This window comes from Aquarana catesbeiana, linkage group LG02, assembly GCF_042186555.1.
Source record: "Aquarana catesbeiana isolate 2022-GZ linkage group LG02, ASM4218655v1, whole genome shotgun sequence".
In the NCBI taxonomy this organism is placed as follows: Eukaryota; Metazoa; Chordata; class Amphibia; order Anura; family Ranidae; genus Aquarana; species Aquarana catesbeiana.
The window spans coordinates 115448877-115466876 of record NC_133325.1 but is presented as its reverse complement, the minus strand read 5'-3'; the positions used below and the strand labels follow the sequence as shown (position 1 = coordinate 115466876).

General features: G+C 40.0%; 1 protein-coding gene across 1 annotated transcript in view; it reads left to right on the top strand.

The window, feature by feature from the left end:
- MTUS2 (microtubule associated scaffold protein 2) overlaps positions 1-18000 on the top strand; it is a 974348-nt gene that overhangs the window by 748868 nt on the left and 207480 nt on the right. The window contains exon 7 of the mRNA XM_073613369.1: positions 6450-6539. Coding sequence (XP_073469470.1) covers positions 6450-6539 — 90 coding nt within the window. The remainder of the gene's footprint in view (positions 1-6449; positions 6540-18000) is intronic.

Below are 18000 nucleotides of genomic sequence, written 5' to 3'. Positions count from 1 at the left end.
AAAGCCTTCTGTGTTTACAAGGGTCAGCCTTGCTCAGAGGCTTCCGGTTCTAAAGATTCCTGCATGTGCTCACAGCATGGACAGATTTCCAGAGAGAGGGAGAGAGATCTCCCTTTGAGGTGTGCAGCCTACACAGGGAGGTACTAGAGCTGGGCCTGGTAGGATAGAGATGCAAGAGAGCTTTGAGGGGGGTTGCATACTCTGCACTCTGTACCGGCGCACCCCTGAACTCTGTTCTTTGTACGTAAAGCACTGCTGAACCCTTCACTCTATGCATATTGCACCCCGAAACCCTGTACTCTGTACACCATACACCCCTGAACTTTGCACTCTGTACATAGCGCACCCTTAAACTCTGCACTCTGTACATAACACACCCATAAACCGTGAACTGTGTACATAGCGTAATCCTGAACTCTGCACTCTGTATATAGCATAATCCTGAACTCTGCACTCTGTACGTAGCATAATCCTGAACTCTGCATTCTATACATAGCGTAATCCTGAACTCTGCACTCTGTACGTGGCATAATCCTGAACTCTGCACGCAACACAATACTGAACTCTGTGCACTCTGTACATAACACACTCCTGAATACTGCACTCTGCACATAGTGCACCCCGGGTACAACTGGTCCTTTGAGGGCAACCATACTGCTGACGCGGGCTGCAATGAAATAGAGTTCTGACCTAGAACATGGAACATTCAAAATCTTACAGTTGTAATTAGAACAAAAAGGGTTCTAGATAGCTATCTAAGAGGGAAAATCTAATAGAGAAAATGCCTTCACATTAACAAGATTTCACTTTCTGTTGCATTGCTGAGACAGGAATAAAGGAAATCTCTTCAATTGGACACAGCAAAGAATAAACTGGCAGAGTGCTAACCTTCCCCTAATGTATCCAAAGACTATGGCTATTGTCAGTGGTTAGCTCAGTTGGGATCACCTTTCCTGGGAAAAGGTACTCCAAACGGTAGGTTTTTCTTTAAATCTGACTTGTAGCCAGTTTTCTTTTAAAAGTAAAGGCCTGAAAATTAAACAAACAAAACAGAAAGTAAACCCTTCCCATCCAGGCACTAACTAAACATTGCATTTTCCTAACTCAGGGGTGAAGGGCTTCTCCCAGTCACCCACAAAACAAAGATAATGCAAACCTTTTCTTTCTCTCACAAAGCAAACTTCACATAAGCAGCTCTCTCAGGTTTTGGTTTCCTGAGTCCCAGGCCAAGAGCAATTATTTGCGCTAGTCCTACTTAAAGTGGAGTTCCACCCACTTTTACAACTCTTCAGCATCCCTCACTAAACTATGCACTGTAAACGAATTGGATATTTTTAATTTTTTTTTCTCAGCACTTACTGTATATCTGCTGTATTCATTTTTCACTTCCTCTTCCCTGGCCGCGGCCCATCGCATCATTTCCTGTTTGCAATGCCTTCTGGGAAGGTGGGGTGGCAACTTTCTCAAACTGCCGTTGCTATGGAAACCTGACCTGAAACCTATTACACTGCTTGTGCTGCATTGAGCATGTGCGAGATCTGCAAGGATGAGATCCAGGAAGAAATACAGTGTGGCTTCAGATGCCCACACTTAGGATGGCCAGTAAGATGCTGTAAGTTTATAAAATAACAAACTACTGCTATAAACTAACAAAACAGACCTTAGTTTACAGACTAACTTTACTAGAATACATTAAGCTTGTGTATTATAGGGGTATTTTTATTTAAAAAGTATAATTTCGGCTGGAACACCACTTTAATTTATACCACCTGTTGGTGGACACCAGTGGACCACAAAATCTGGTCCGGAACCAACCCTGCCAAGGTGGCTGGTAAAACCCGGACCGGATTCCACCTTAGTTCTCAGCAATCGTCAATCAATCACCTCACCTTTCATAATGTCACACTATATATATACACTTTAATAGTTTAAAGGGCAGTGATGTGCAATAACTCATAGCACCTAATCACTTTTTCAGCTGTTATGGTTAATCAGGGCAACAACATTTGATAAGGGAACATTTCATTTTTTCAGAAGGGGTAAAAATGTCCTGTGTTTTTTTAGAACTTGGACTTGGTATGATGTGTTTACTAATACTATTTAAGCAGAATGACAGATCTACAGTTTCAAATATTTGTGGACTTGAGCTTATTCCATATGGGGAATTATGACATTTCCAGGCAGTGCTGAAGTCTACTGCAGGTAGACAGAACTGACATGTTTTTCATAGATAAGAGCCTATTTGTACTTTTAAAATTCCAACTCATACTTTCTGTTCCTAGCAGACAATTAAAGATAATTTGAAATAGTTTTGGAAATAAAGCTTTACTATGTTTTAAAATTCAGAAAAACGTACAGCTTAGTTCAGCTGGTTGAGCAAATATTACATTTCGTGTTCAACAAGCTTTCTGCAGGCTGCAGCAAATTTCCACTCTATGCTATCTATAGTAATGTCAGCTTAAAACGATGGTATCTTTATAAAAGGTAACATTTCTTCCGCTTGGGTGCATTTAGATGGCAAAGAGCATTCAGCCCATTCCAAGCAATAAGATTATGTAGTTGCTGATGTGTTTTTTTTTTTTTTTTTTGTACTACTTGATTCTCAGATTTGTATAACATTTCAGAAAGGACAGATCTGAAAGAATATATTAGCACTGGTCTCTGCAGGAGTACATCATTATGGACTAGTATGATCACATTTTTGTTACATTTAGGGTACTTTTGATTTTATAATATCAACTGAATCATTTATTTGATGGTCTTAATTATATAGTTTTGAAAGTTCCAGGGAAAAGTGAGCCTCAGTGGGTTCCCTTGAGAAAAGTTACAACTTGTTCAGAGGTAAAAATGTATTTTGATACTTTTCAAATGATACTTTCGATCAACTTGTTAAAAAGATTCCATGCATCGGTTTTGAGTGTAGGGGGTGAAATCAACATAGTGAAACTTTTTAAATGATACTTAAAATATAACTAAAAGGCAAAACTTTTTTTTTTTGTTTTGGGACACAGATGGTGAAATAAAATCTGACAGGGGTTATAAGCCACCCTTGCTCTATCTAAAATAAAAAAAGTTTTTCCTACAGTTCTACTTTAAGATAAACTTGTTAAAGAAATTCCATGCAATGATTTTTAGTTGAAAGGGTGGAGTTGGTAATATCCATCACTTTTTAATATTTTCCCATTTAGCATGGCAACCAAGGATTTTACAAATAGTTTCCATAAAAGTATACATTTTATTAAAAAAGTAGTTAAAAACGCCATCATAAGGCTAATTCTTTCATAAAACATACATATCAACATTACACTGTGTGTGGTTATCTGCTAGGTGGTACTGCCCAAAACCGCACATAACTCAATGTTCACTTGCAGCTTGCTTACGGAATGGGAATCCGACATGTTTCGATAATTTCCAATAATTTCTTCATCAGGTATACAGTGCCACCCTGTAATGTAGAAAAGAAAACTAACAATAATTTCTGTTTACACAATTTGTCATAACAGCAATCCAACATGTTTAAAGAGTATTACTCACATAGATGCAAGCCAACCCAAAGCTCCTGGAAATTTCTACATTTCCTCATGGATATCGAGTGCAGGATGCCCATCAACAAAGACCACATATAATATTAAGCTTGACCTGGTAGCAAAACATTTTTTTCCAAGAAACCTTAAGACCCCTTTCACACTGAGGCGTTTTTCAGGCGTTTTAGCGCCAGAAATAGCACCTGTAAAGCACCTGAAAACCGCCTCCCATTCATTTTAGTGTGACTTTTCACACTGGACCTTGCGGGACGTTAGTAAAAGTCCTGCAGGCAGCACCTTTGGGGTGGTTTGGGAGCCCTCCCAAAACTCCCTGCCCATTAAAATAAATGGGCAGTGCTTCCATGGCACCTGAAAAGCGATTTGGAAGCGCAGCAACATGGCTGCTTTTAACACCTTCTTTGGCCGGTAGCGGGGGTTAAAAGCGCCCCGCTAGTGACGAAAAAAGCGCCACTCAAACAGTGCTAAAGCGCCGCTAAAATGAGCAGCGCTTTAGTGCTAACGCATGGGCGGACAAAGTGTGAAAGTAGCCTAAAACAAAACAACAAAAAACAAAAGCAATGAAGCAATACAGGAGGAAAGGACTTATTTTAGATTGAATCCCTCTCTCTAAAAAAAATGAGGATATGTACGGATATATGTATACAGTTGTGCTCATAAGTTTACATACCCTGGCAGACTGTGTTTACTCTTTTTAAATCATAATCACAACAGAAACTACCCAATTTTACCTGGTCAAAAGTTTACATACCCTAGTGATTTTGGCCTGATAACATGCACACAAGTTGACACAAAGGGGTTTGAATGTCTAATAAAGGTAACCATCCTCACCTGTGATCTGTTTGCTTGCAATTAGTGTGTGTGTATAAAAGGTCAATGAGTTTCTGGACTCCTGACAGACCCTTGCATCCTCCATCCAGTTCTGCACTGATGTTTCTGAATTCTGAGTCATGAGGAAAGCAAAATAATTGTCAAAGGATCTGTGGGAAAGGGTAGTTGAACTGTATAAAACAGGAAAGGGATATAAAAAGATATCCAAGGAATTGAGAATGCCAATCAGCAATGTTCAAACCCTAATCAAGAAGAGTAAAAGCAGTTGATTAATAATAAATGGCTTCAGCCAAACACTAACCATGAGTGGAAGAAAAGTTTTTGTGGTATCATTCATATTCTCTGAAAAATGGCCAAGAAATCATAAATTCTGCCAGGGTATGTAAACTTATGAGCACAACTTGTATGTGAACATTCGATTACCAAAAGCAAAAGGGCAAAAAAAAACACTTACTGCTATCCGGTACAGTGTCTCCCTAGGAAGGGAGGGCGATGTTACCCAAGGAAGATATGCCATTGTCATGAAATTTTATTTGGATACAGAGAGTATTGTGCCTCTGCTGAGCAGCAGAGGCATGCAGGCAATGAGGAAAATAACATTCTGGCTTCTCCTTATATAGGGGAGGTAATTAGCCTCTGCTAAACAGCCGAGGCATATTGATGGGGAAATGGCATTCTAGCACTGTCCCCAGAATTCCCTGTCAATTGCGCATGCATGTGATGTCACGCGCTGCATCTTGATGTCACTTCTGGTTCCGGCATAACACCGGAAGTGGGAAAATCACCATTCAGGGGATGTAAGGAGATGAGGTAATTATATCCACCGTCACTAGGGTGGGTACCCAGGCCAGTCCTGGGGCCGAGCCATTACCACCCCAGACACCAAAGATCCACCATGGCCATTTAACCCATCAATAGGTTCAAGAGGGCAGTATTTTTAATATGAAACTAAAATCAAGAACAGGGACATGACCTCATACTAACTGGAGGAAAGTTCAAAACTAATCTTAGAAAGTATTTTTTTACTGAAAGGGTAGGTGATGTTTGGAATAGACTTCCAGCAGAGGTAGTCAGTCAGTCAACAGTAAGTGGTTTCAAACAGACTTGGGACAAACATAGATCTATACTCAGACTCAAAAAAAGTTAACGATAAGAAAAGTAAAAAAAAAAAAACAACCCCCTACTCTCCAAAAAAATAAAACACAAAGCATGCATTAAAAAAAAATCACAGGCAGACTCGATGGACTAATTTTTCTGCCATCACTTTTCTATTCTCCTATGTTTCTATGTTAGCCACGTATAAAAATGTGGGCTGATATGCTTTTAGTGCCCAAGATACTTCTTGGGTCCATTGCAACATTGGTACTGTCGGATGTAGATAAGATAACAGGACCTCATCAAGAAGGTGTTGAGTTGAGACTAGAGTTCTTGGAGTTAAAATAGTACATAGGATGAATAGACCTCACAGAGGTGATTTTTACCCAATATGACCATTGAATGTCTATCTATACTATAACATTTTCAGATCATCCCCCATTTTTCACCTTAGATAAGTGGTCTTCAGGGATGTCTTTTGCTCTCCCCTCACTCTACTTTATAGAAATAAACATGCACCCTCATGTGGTCCAAAGCCAGACCACTTTTTTCCGATTTTGGCCACAGTAATGAAGTGTTTAAAACCCTATTAGCTTTTATTTTGTTTTGAGGAGATTTATCCTCTCTCCTGCTTTTGTCTCTGATACAGAAAGTGAGGAGAAATATAAAGCCTTTGAGAGATGTCACAGGAAAGGGAGGTGAGGGAAAATATTCCAGTGGGGATAACTGTCTTAAAAAGGTTTTAACCTTGCTTTGAATATATTTCTTCCTCCTGTGTTTATGGGACAGGAAGCAAATGAAAATCTCCCCAAATGGATACAGACAGACATCATCTGACTTTCAGGAGGCAAAGCTATCCACACTACACCAATATGTAATTGATACATCACGATAAAAGAAAATCCTATTATTCATCCTATTATTCATCTACTATAACAATTCCCAACTAGTATAAATATGTATTTCTTTTTTTCTTTCAAGGATTAAAAAAGGAAACACAAAAAGATCAAGAAGTGGTCAAACAGACTATATCATCACCGAAAAAACAAGTCACGAAGCTGCATTCACCAGGTATTGTTGCTGCTTACTGTTGTCACAATATTTTAGCGATTTTATTGTGACTAGAAAATATGTGTCTATCTAAAAATAAATTAATTGAGGATGAATTGTCTTTAGCTTCTTTTTTACATTACTGCCCAACCAGACAAAATTATAGCTGGACCTGCATTATTTCGTGAACTGTGATATTTCTTTGGTTGGTAAGAAGAGAGATAAGGCCAAGCATGACGCAGGGGCAAATAAAAATTTGGGATTTGTAGAAAAGAAAAAGATGCTTTTGGCTGGGAAAGAAGGTGGTTTAGTGGGAACTGACAGTGGACAGGGTAGAGGAGGCAGAGCGGGAGCTCATTGTTGAGGGGTACAAGGTAGAGAGGAACATCAGCTTCCACTGAGAGAGAATCAAGAAGAGTAGCTGTTTATGGAGTGGAGAGTGAATTAGCAATGGCAGAAATGTTAGAGGAAGTCTGCCATCATTTTAGAACACTTCAAGTCCAAAAAGCAACTTAAATCTTCTGAAGGCAAAAGATATTCATAGTTCTGGGGCATATTAGCTACCATGCAGCTGTGCATGGTAGCCAATCAGCTTCTAACTTCAGCTTGTTCAAATAAGCTTTGACAATAAAATCTGGAAGCTGATTGTTTTTTATGCACAGCTGCACCAGATTTTGCACTTCCTGGTTTTAGTAAATCAACTGTGTGTCTTATGGAGCAGGGAGCACGCACGAAATAGCTGATTTGATATGGAGGCACTTAGCAGTAGACATGTGCACCGTCAATAAATTTGTTTCGCTTCCTTCCGTTCTGTTTCATATTAAAATTAATTCGTAATTCATGTCTGAAATTTCGCACGAAATACAAATTTTCATTAGGTTTGTTAAATTTTCGTAACAATTATGAATGTTCGTTATGATATCATATCATTATGAGGGGCTCCCACCATCCCTGTGCTGTGCTGACTTCCTGGGTTTTTAAACTTTTAGGTTCTTTCAGTTTTCGTAACAATTACGAATGTTCGTTAGGAATTTGGATCCGAAATTCGTTAACGAAATTTCGTATTTCGTACAAAATTCGGAAGCATAGCAATTTATATTTCGGATCCTCCCGAATGTACGAATTTACGGAAATTCGTACGAATTTTCGATTCGTACGAAACTAATCGCACATGTCTACACAGCAGGGGAAGGAGCCATGAGCACTGGCGGGGACCCAAGAAGAGAAGGATCAGAGCCACTCTGTGAAAAACCATTACACAGAGCAGAGCAAGTATAACATGTATACTAAGAAACAAAGAAGAAAACTAATGCGCGAAACCAAGGCGAGCCAAAGCAGTGAGGACTAAGAAACCACCACACATACGGCAGTGTTCCCACTCAGAAAAACAATAAGGTAAATAGAGATATGTGGCGCTAACTCAAAGTGCATAAGTGTGATGAAATAAATACAGTATAATCCAATTCTTCAAATAAAGTGCATATTCGTAAAGAGCAAAGTCACATAAATAAAGTGACTAAACATCCATTAAATTCATAAGAAGTGATATCGGATAAATAACAGTGAAAATTCATGAAATATGACATCAAATAAATAAATAAACAAATCCAAATGAAGGTGAATAAAACCAAAAATAGTCTAAAAGTGCATCAAGATAAAAAAAAATCACAAAGTTAGAAACATTTTTTTTTTTTAAAAATCGCATGAGATAAAAAAAGTCGCATGCAATAACAAAAATCGCATAAAGTGCAAAAAAGTGCAGAAACGCTATAAAAATAGCCACAAGTCGATCCAATTAATGTAATACAGTTCCAGCGTGAACAAAGTGAGTCTTCATAAAACAGTTTGTGCAAAAAAATAGATGAAAAAAGCAAGTGCAAAAGATGATAGGTGACAGATTCCTCTTAATAACCGTACTCCGTGGTGCGCCACACATTTCCCCCAGCCTCTCACCTCTAGCAAAGACCCCTAGGGTCAAGTCGAGCCTGCAATCAGGACGTGGATGAAACACCATCAATTGATCAGTCTCCTCCGATCATCACAGGTCTGGCAAATCTCCAAATGGAAGGCCTCAAGTTCGGCAAGTTGGGTGGAGGCATGCAATATAAAGGAGTATCCCCATTGTGCAGTATTCAAAACAGGTTTATTCAAAACAACATAGCAACTTATAGCATTTTCTGTCCTTTCCACTGTTTCACCCAAGAGAATAGTTAGTGAAGAAGTACCATCCTGCTTTCAGAAAAAAAGTTCTGTTTTTTTTTACCAAGCTTTTTTATTTCGTTATTGTGTATAGACCTCATTTAAACTTAGGAAGAATGCCTTGAATGGCCTTGTGCAGCCAAACTGTGTCACAGGCAGAAGATGACAGCTGACAGGACAAGGCGGCAAGGACCTGAGTGTTATCTGTAGTGAAGTTTCCCCATTAAAGATTTACAAAGACAATTTGAGTATGATACTTAACATAATGAATTCCATCCCGAGCACACAGACTGCGAGCAGCTGTGCCACTGTCGGGATGGTCTGTGAGGCAGATGTGCTGTTCTACCTGGCAACTGAGGATAAATTATACAGTGAGATAAACTCTACAAAGTAGTGATAAATATTCAAACTAATCCCAAATTTTCTGAAATAGATTTTGAATATTAATGTTAGCTACTCACTGCTGTAATGTTTTAAAGAATACATGACCCTGGATGTTTATTTTAGCACACTTCTATTGGCATTGATGTTGAAAATTTGGCACAAATAGGCAGCAAAGTTTTATCATATGAAATTGTTGTGGTTAGATGCACACTAGATGCTGCATGTTAACACACCTGCATTTTCTAGCATTAACCATTTCACTGCCAGGTCCTGCGCTCAAAATTTAAACTCGGGTGGTCAGGCCATTTTTAAAATTTTTCCATTGCTTTTTTATTTTTCCCTTACAGCTTATAGACACCCTCAAACCATAAACCATATATATTCTGAAAGGATATGACCAGTAGAATAAAAAGAAGGCGCTACTGATTTTTAAAGCCCCATGATATTTGCATGGATGTTAATCAAAACAATATTTTCACAAAAAATACACTACATCATTGTTAGTAGATACAAACACAGAAAAATTTACAAAATTCCTACCAAATATAAAAGTCTAACCGTATTCAGTTAATAATTAACAAATATTTGTACATTTTAAATTGCACCTTTTGCAAAAAAATTGTATTATTTTTTTAAAAAAGTATGTAAAACTGTAAATAACCAAATTTCTCTAAAGAGTAAAGAGGGAGATAGGACTCTCTCTAGTGTAATGGGATTTTGAAGGGGAGATAGTGTGTCTGTTAGGAGTGACCCAATCTAGCGATGATTAATATAAAAGTATACATTTTTATTAAACATAATTAAAATATACATTACAGAGTTTGCAATCAAACGTCACGATGACCGTGCAATATCTTGTGTTCAGAGAACATATATGATAGCCAGCCATCATGTGTCCCATATACTTTGCTTCGTCAGGGCATTAGGGACATCATTGATTTTCTCTAAATTGCATACAAAATACGAGTAATTATTACAATTATCAATACATTTCGGCCATATATACATAGATACAGACCATGAATACATAAATAAAAGATAATTGTGCTCACCTATTCTATTGCAAGTCGGAAAGACAAAAGAGTAGCCACCTCCAAAAGTACCAAGTGCCCCCTAGTACATCACCCGGAGCAGAAACCCCTGGGTGCCAGATCCCAATGGGTAGTGCCGACACGGGGACTGGACCGTGCAGAAGAAAGGGCAGAAATCTAGCTGAAAAAATTAATTAAAAGGGAAATTAAATTACTACTACATCTAGACAATGTATAGCCTCAAGGAATACAGTGTCAATTATCCCCAGATCAAGTCTCAGTGGGCAATGAGAAACTTAAACTCCTATATGACAGGATAATATAGGTAGTGTCACCCCATAAAGAGGTTAATAGCAAGTGTCAAAAGACCAGCCTCATTTAAAAAATAATAGATAAGATACAATACACCAAATAGGTTGAATTATTCCCATAAGCTTACATTTGAACAATAGTAGAATAAATGGAATAGATATCTGGGATCTCAAACTGTATTTGTATTCATATTATGGTAACAAGTGCCAACTTCAGTCAGATAAAATAAGATCAGAACGGAAGTGGTGGAGAGTGTCAGACATATGACACCTCCTCCATCAAATAAGGCACTATTACATACTGTAGAACAATGCTGATTAATGGAGTAGGGGCATACCATTCTGTCACAGCGTAGCATGCCCATAACACCCCTGGATCAAAAAAGGGATCCTCCATACACAGTCATCAGCATTAGCTTATAAGAAAGGTATAAGGGCAAAAGACTTACCTAATAGTGGATCAAACGGTCCGGGTGTTTAGTAGGGACAGCCAGCGTCCGCCAATTCCGATGTGGGAACGTGGAGTGTGTCTAATAGACAACACACCAGCGTCTCCATCTTAAGTCTGCACGGTCCCACCGGAAGTGAAAAGGTCAGGGATGACCTACACTAGAGAGAGTCCTATCTACCTCTTTACTCTTTGGCTTGCTTATCAGGGATTGGGAGATCTGTCTCTGTTTCTTGTCCCCCTTAAACAAGTCCAACCATTCACTTTTTTGATAACCAAATTTCTCTAAAAATCTGTAGGTTTTTCACTTACAGCTTTCAGATTTTGTAAAAGCGTGTTGGTCTGAAACACACATTCGCTGAGGTGTGCTGGCAAGGTACTTTGGAGTGCCATTTGAAATACACAGTAAAAATGTGTTTATCACCCCACACCTTCATATTTAAATTGCTTCACTTTAAAGACCGTGATTTGATCTTTTGTGAAGCCCTCTCACAGGGGGACCTGGTATTTGTCAACACAAAACTACTCATTTTCCCTGACTACTCTGTGGAAACCCAAGATTGTTGAAATCATTTGATAACATCTGAGCCAAATTGAGAGAAAGTGATCAAATACAGTATGCTCTTTTCTGCAAAACTTTAAGTTCAGGATGACAAGAAGGTTCACTTCTTTACATCTCATGTATGTCCTCTTGTACTATAATATTGTGGAGCACAAGAGTCTTGAATTCCCCTGTTAAACTCTCCTTGGTGTTTCAATTCATTAAAGATTACCATCCTCAGATTTGTTTCTTACAGTAAACCCACCTGGTGGGTAGTAAGTTCCTTTGCTTGAAGAAATTGGGGTGAGAGACCACTATTATTCCACTTTTTCAAACTACTCTAACATACCTCCCATCTTTTTGAGATGGGAACGAGGGACACCTATTAGCAAAAATATGTAGGCATAGGACATGCCCCCTACCATGCCCCCCTGAAAGGAGAATTATACAAACAAAAATGATTAGATAAACCTACAAGTGTTTTTTTACCACCACTTTTCCTTTATACTGGCTTTTAAAATGTACAAGTGCAGCAATTTATTGGATGAAAGGTTTAGCACTGGTAAACACTTTTTGAAAGATAAAAAAGGTTACTGGACTTGGTGTTGGAATCGGAAAGGTAGATATGTTATTATTCATGCTATTGTAGACTCAGTGGAAATGGTTATTCTGTGCTTATATTTACCACCTTATGCCCCAATTCAGCTGTTGTATAATATTGTGGCATGCCTGACGGTCTACTCTACTTACCATAGCTTGATTTTAATAGGGTTGACTTTAATAGGGTTCCTGACCCTGGTGTAAAGAGAATGGCCCCGGATAGTTTCCCCCCCTGATCTTATGTCCTGGGATAAAGCATCCCATCTCACTGATGTCTGGAGATGGTGGAACCCTTTTAAGCAGGTATGTACTTGCCATTCGGCCACATATAAAACTTCCCCACATCAATCTAGTGTTTGCGGGCGGTTCTGTCCTGCCCAGGGTCTGGGAAATCACCATCCTGCCACAGGGCATATCACACTATGCCCCCATCCTTTTGTCTTTGGTTACATCCAGGACACCATCTACAGAGTTATGGAGATTGTCTGGATTTAGGTTGACTGACCCAAGGGTTAAAGTGCCATGTATACACAACATGCCCGAATATGGGTTTTGTAATGCACATACAGCTGCTTTTTCTAACACCTGGGATGCTGTTAAAGCCTTTATGAGGGAGCACATCCAATCCTTTATAGGATGGATCAGGAAAGAGTTGAGAGCCAAATTTATCTGGGTGGAGTGTAGGGTGATGACTTTAGAACAGACCTATGCACTGACCCAGAACCCCTCAACCTATTTGTCCTTACAAACAGCCCTTAAAGAGGTAATGCTCCTTCGTACCTCTACAACAAAAACTCAAATGCTTCCTCAGTCCCAAAGGATATTTGCACATTTTCCCAAAAAAATCTAGACTGCTAGCTTGGCTGGCTAAGGAACACTCTACCTCTGTCACAATCCCTAGGATTTTGGCCACTGATGGTGAAGTCCTCACCATCACAAATCCTCATTTGATCAGCTTTGCCTTCTACCATAGAGGCATTCGGGTGACATATGCAGAGCACTTGCTTGCCTACCTAGCACCTGTCTATTTTCCATGATTAATAGAAACCTATTAGAAGAAACTGGATGCCCCCATTACACTCGAAGGTGCAAGTAGCTATTTCTACTTTTCAATCTGGGAAGACGCCTGGACCTGATGGTCTCCCAACAGAATTTTACAAAAGTTTCTAAGACAAGTTGATACTTAGACTGCATATGCTTTTTCTGCAAGCCCTTGACTCAATAGCTTTGCGACCCTCCATGCTGGAGACTGTGATTGTGGTGATCCCCAAGCCTGGCAGGAATCCAAATCTGCGCTCCTCATACAGGGCAATATCGCACCTAAATGCAGATGCCGAATGTCTGAAAAACCTTATCTAACCACTTAAATGTGATTCTGTCAAATTAACCTACCTCTGGGCTGTCCTTTGTAAATTTGGTTTTGGTCCCTGTTTTATTGTCCGCCTCTGTATGCTCTACTCAGCCCCCACGGCCAAGGTATGTACTAACAATTCCTTTTCCACTCATTTTCCTCTCTCCAGGGGGATGGGGCAGGGCTGCCTCCTTTCCCCAGACCTGTTTTCCCTTGCCCTGGAGCCACTGGCTGTTCAACTACATGCTGCAGACTCAGTGAAAGGAGTTCAGGTGAACGGAATCAAGGTCAAATTGTCCCTGTTTGCTTACAGGCTGCCTTACAGATAAATAACACGTTTAGCACCTTTTGTGGAATTAGAGTTAATTGGGAGAAATCTTTGACCTTTAAGCTAAGCCCTCCAAATACCAAACTAGCTACGAATACCCTATTATGCTGGGTGGACAGGTTTAAATACCTTAGGATATAGGTTGACAGCTTCCTGGCAACCTAGATAGAGCCTAACTTACCTCTCTTAATTAAGCTTTTTTCCCAAAGATGTGCATCCTGGAAACAAATAGCCTTTAAAGTCCAAAACTTCAATGTTTTCCTTTTATTTTTTTTTTATCCTCAAATATTACGGATGTGGCAATGGAATGATTTCAATATTTACAAATGTAATTTTGAAAAGAGTAGAGGAGAGCTTGAACCACTGTTTTTTTGCAATTTGTGTTTTATTAAAGAGGATTTCTGTCAATTCCTGGTCTGTTCTGTCCTGAATTAACAGGATGTGACAGAATACCTCTCCAACGTGAGGGAAATCCCCTTAGAGCCCTTTCACACTGATGCGGTGCTGTCTTCCCATAGCGCTGGTTCAGCGCAGTGTACCTGTGGTTTTTGTGTTGGTTACTTGCACTTTACCATAGACGTCTATTAGATTTGGTGGGTTTGGTGCATTTTCAGAAAAGGGCACCAAAAATTCTTGCATGCTGAGGAGCTGTGCTGTGCCTGTACTATGGGCTGGAGAACCTGATCTGAGCACCTGATGCTGCTGCTAAAAAAGGAAAGATATGGGAGGATTTTTTTCCTGGGATTCCTTCTGACGCCTGTGACAGTGTGATGGAGCCAGCCACCACCACCAGGTTGTGGGAAGAACCAGAACAGTCAGATATCCAGTCTGAAATAGCCATATTTAAGACAGAGATGTTCCATATGATGGAGCACCCTACTAGCAAAGAGAGTCATGCCACAACTTGGAGAGACGCCACAAGCTGTTCTAGCAAAGAATTGATCGGGTTCTGTGATCTGTTACAGTTATGTACAGAGATGTAGGTCAATACCAGCAAGATTGCTCAAGTCCATCAAAGAAGGTGGAAAGCTGGAGGAAGTCACCAAAGAAATTTAAAGGGCCCCGAGTAAAGAAAACAGGTGGGTGTCAAGTCAGCTCAGCTTTTGGAGGGCCTCGGGTGATGGAGTCAATCAAGTGCCAGGCAAGCTGAGCTTTCGAGGGAACCCTGAATGAAATCACAGCTGCTGCTCTATCCAGTAATGCCTTTGAGTGAGTTACTTTAAACACAATTATATAAGTAATTGTGTCTGCGCTAAAAAAATAAAATGTAAAACAGTTGCTACAAATATATCCCAATTGCTAAAAAGTATATATATATAATATAGGCCCGTGCTGAAAAAAATCAATATAATAAAATCAAAAAAGTGCCAATATTACACAAACCCATATAATAAATGCAGTCCTTTTGTGAAAGTATACTATAAAGTGCAACATGCAAAGGAAAACAATATATGCATATGATTATATATACAAAATCCAGGTGCTAATTGTGTAGCAATCAAGTGTCCACATCCAAATAAAATTCAGTTCATTGATAACAGAGCGTAAAGTGCAGGTATATAGTGTCCATAAAAAACAGTGTTCATCATGCTCCTCCTTAATGGTGTTCACAATACAACATGCTTCAGTGCTCTCCTGTGACCCCCCAATCGTGCTTGCGCTCACCTCTAAGCGTGTGACACGGTAATTAAACGGTGTCTAAACACGCATTGGAGCCACTCCTGAGCTCATACAGGGTATGCTGGTGTGAACTCCAACCCTCTCAGATGACATCAATGGTATTCACATAAAAGAAAGAAAAAGCTCCATAGTGTGATATAGCCAAGGGTTTATTAAAAGTAAAAAACTTCCCTCCAGGAGGTTACTCACAATATACAGGTGCGTGAGTGCACCAGCCTTTCCAGAGTGTAGTGTATAAAACCGTTTTAACCGTGTAATATTGGCACTTTCTTGATTTTATTATATTGAATTTTTTCAGCACGGGTCTATATTATATATATACTTTTTAGCAATTGGGATATATTTGTAGCAACTGTTTTACATTTTATTTTTTTAGCGCAGACACAATTACTTATATAATTTTGGTATATACACGAAATGAAACGTGGTCAGTGTTTGTAGCTTATCTGTAATTGATTTACCTTCCAGAGGCATTAATCCATTTGTGGCTCGCAAGACCTTCACATACTTTAAACACAAGACTTCTACAACAAACACCTGAAATATACGCCTTTAAGAAGGACCTCACTTGATACTACAAAGGGACAATTGAATACACCCGCTGCTCTATCCAGTAATGCCTTTGAGTGAGTTACTTTAAACACAAGACTTCTACAACAAACACCTGAAATATATGCCTTTGCAGAAGACCTTGAGATCCAGGGTATCGTAACAGAGAAGTACCCCTGTGACGGTTAGCAGAAGGCCAAGCTGTCGTTTGACCCTCTAGTCATTGGATAGCTAAGAACCTATGAAACACTGGTCATTGTTTCTTCTCAGCCACCAGGGTACACAGGAGGTTCTTGGACCATGTGGACAAACACAGTCCTGGTGAGATGACTGTTAGATCCCATCGCCTCCAGATGTGATTCTTTGACAGATAGTGTGCTCTGCATGCCATGGTCAGTGTGCAAAAGTGGAGACTCTGGGTTTAGAGGACATTTCCCCCTTGCAACCTTCCAGAGTCAATGTGAAACTTTCTGAAAGAGAAACATCAGAACACATAGAGCAAAAAGGTTTGATAACAGATACAGCCTACTGTGGAGTTTACAGATGACTGATCTGTTCTAAAGCTGTTATGACCAATGAAGTGTCTGAAGCCATTGAACTAATGAGTGTCACCCCGTGTCCTCTACCTGAAACAACCTGAGGGAAAACTAATGCCCCGTACACACGGTCGGACATTGATCGGACATTCCGACAACAAAATCCTCGGATTTTTTCCTACGGATGTTGGCTCAAACTTGTTTTGCCTACACACGGTCGCACAAAGTTGTCGGAATTTCCGATCGCCAAGAACGCGGTGACGTCAAGCACGTACGACGAGACTAGAAAAGGCCGGTTCAGAACCAAGCGCGGCACCCTTTGGGCTCCTTTTGCTAATCTCGTGTTAGTAAAAGTTTGGTGAGAGACGATTCGCGCTTTTTCAGACTCGTGGCTTTCAGATCGTTTTCTGACGTTCAGTTTGTGCTTGTGGGTTTGTATCTGCTCTTCAGTCCGTGCAGTCAGTTCGTATCGGAGTTTTCTGTGCGATCTTGTCCGCTCGTTGCTGTTTTTCAGGTCGCTCTTCACAGGCCTTGCTGTTCTTCAGTGCGTTCTGTTACTTCGTTCTGAGCAGCCGACCGTTTTCTAGCCATGTTTCGTATGCGTACTCCTCGTAGAGTTCGTGCTGTGTGGGGGCTTGGTGTTGGGGTCCTGACCTTGACACAAGTCCAGTCCATGAACAGGGTGGGGAGGAGTTCATGGACCAAGAATTGGTTGCTTCAGCGTGACCAGTTCTCTCATATGCCTTTGCTCCGTGAGATCCGTGAGAATAATCCTGATGATTTCAGGAACTTTCTCAGGATGACGGACCCCGTGTTTCACCGTTTGTTGGCTTCGCTGACCCCCTATATCAGCAGGCAGGATACCTGCATGAGGCAAGCCATCACTCCGGAGCAGAGGTTGGTCACTACCTTGCGGTATTTGGCCACAGGGAGAAGTCTGCAGGACCTCAAGTTCTCGACAGGCATCTCCCCCAGGCTCTTCTTTATGGACATTTACTGCTTGTGTTTGTTTTAGCTGACCCTGACAGAAATGTGTGGAGTCCAGAAAATGTCGTGATTGTGCAACCTTATGCAAAGCACTGTTGGCTGTTATTTACTAAATGCAAAGACACTTTTCACTACAAGTGCACTTGCAACTGCACTGAAACTGCACTTGTAGTGCAAAGTGGATTTCCCCTTAGGAAATTACCCCCATTTTCTCATCAAACAACAATTACATCACCCCAAAAGTGTTGTAGTGTTGAGACAATAATCCACACATTCTTGATGAACAATCTTTTTAATACCTGCACAATCACATGTGCATTTACCAAAGGTTTTTCTGACAAACCGACATGTTTGTTGTATAACAATTTTTGTGGTGTCATTATCCAAAATCAAAATGTGCATTTTATAGAAAACAGGCCTGTGTAAAACCCACAAGAAAGACACAAATCTTGATCTTACAAAGTTCACATTTGGTAGAACTGGAAGGCAATATCAGACATGAGTATTTAGGAACTGTGTTTGATATTGCGTTTAGAT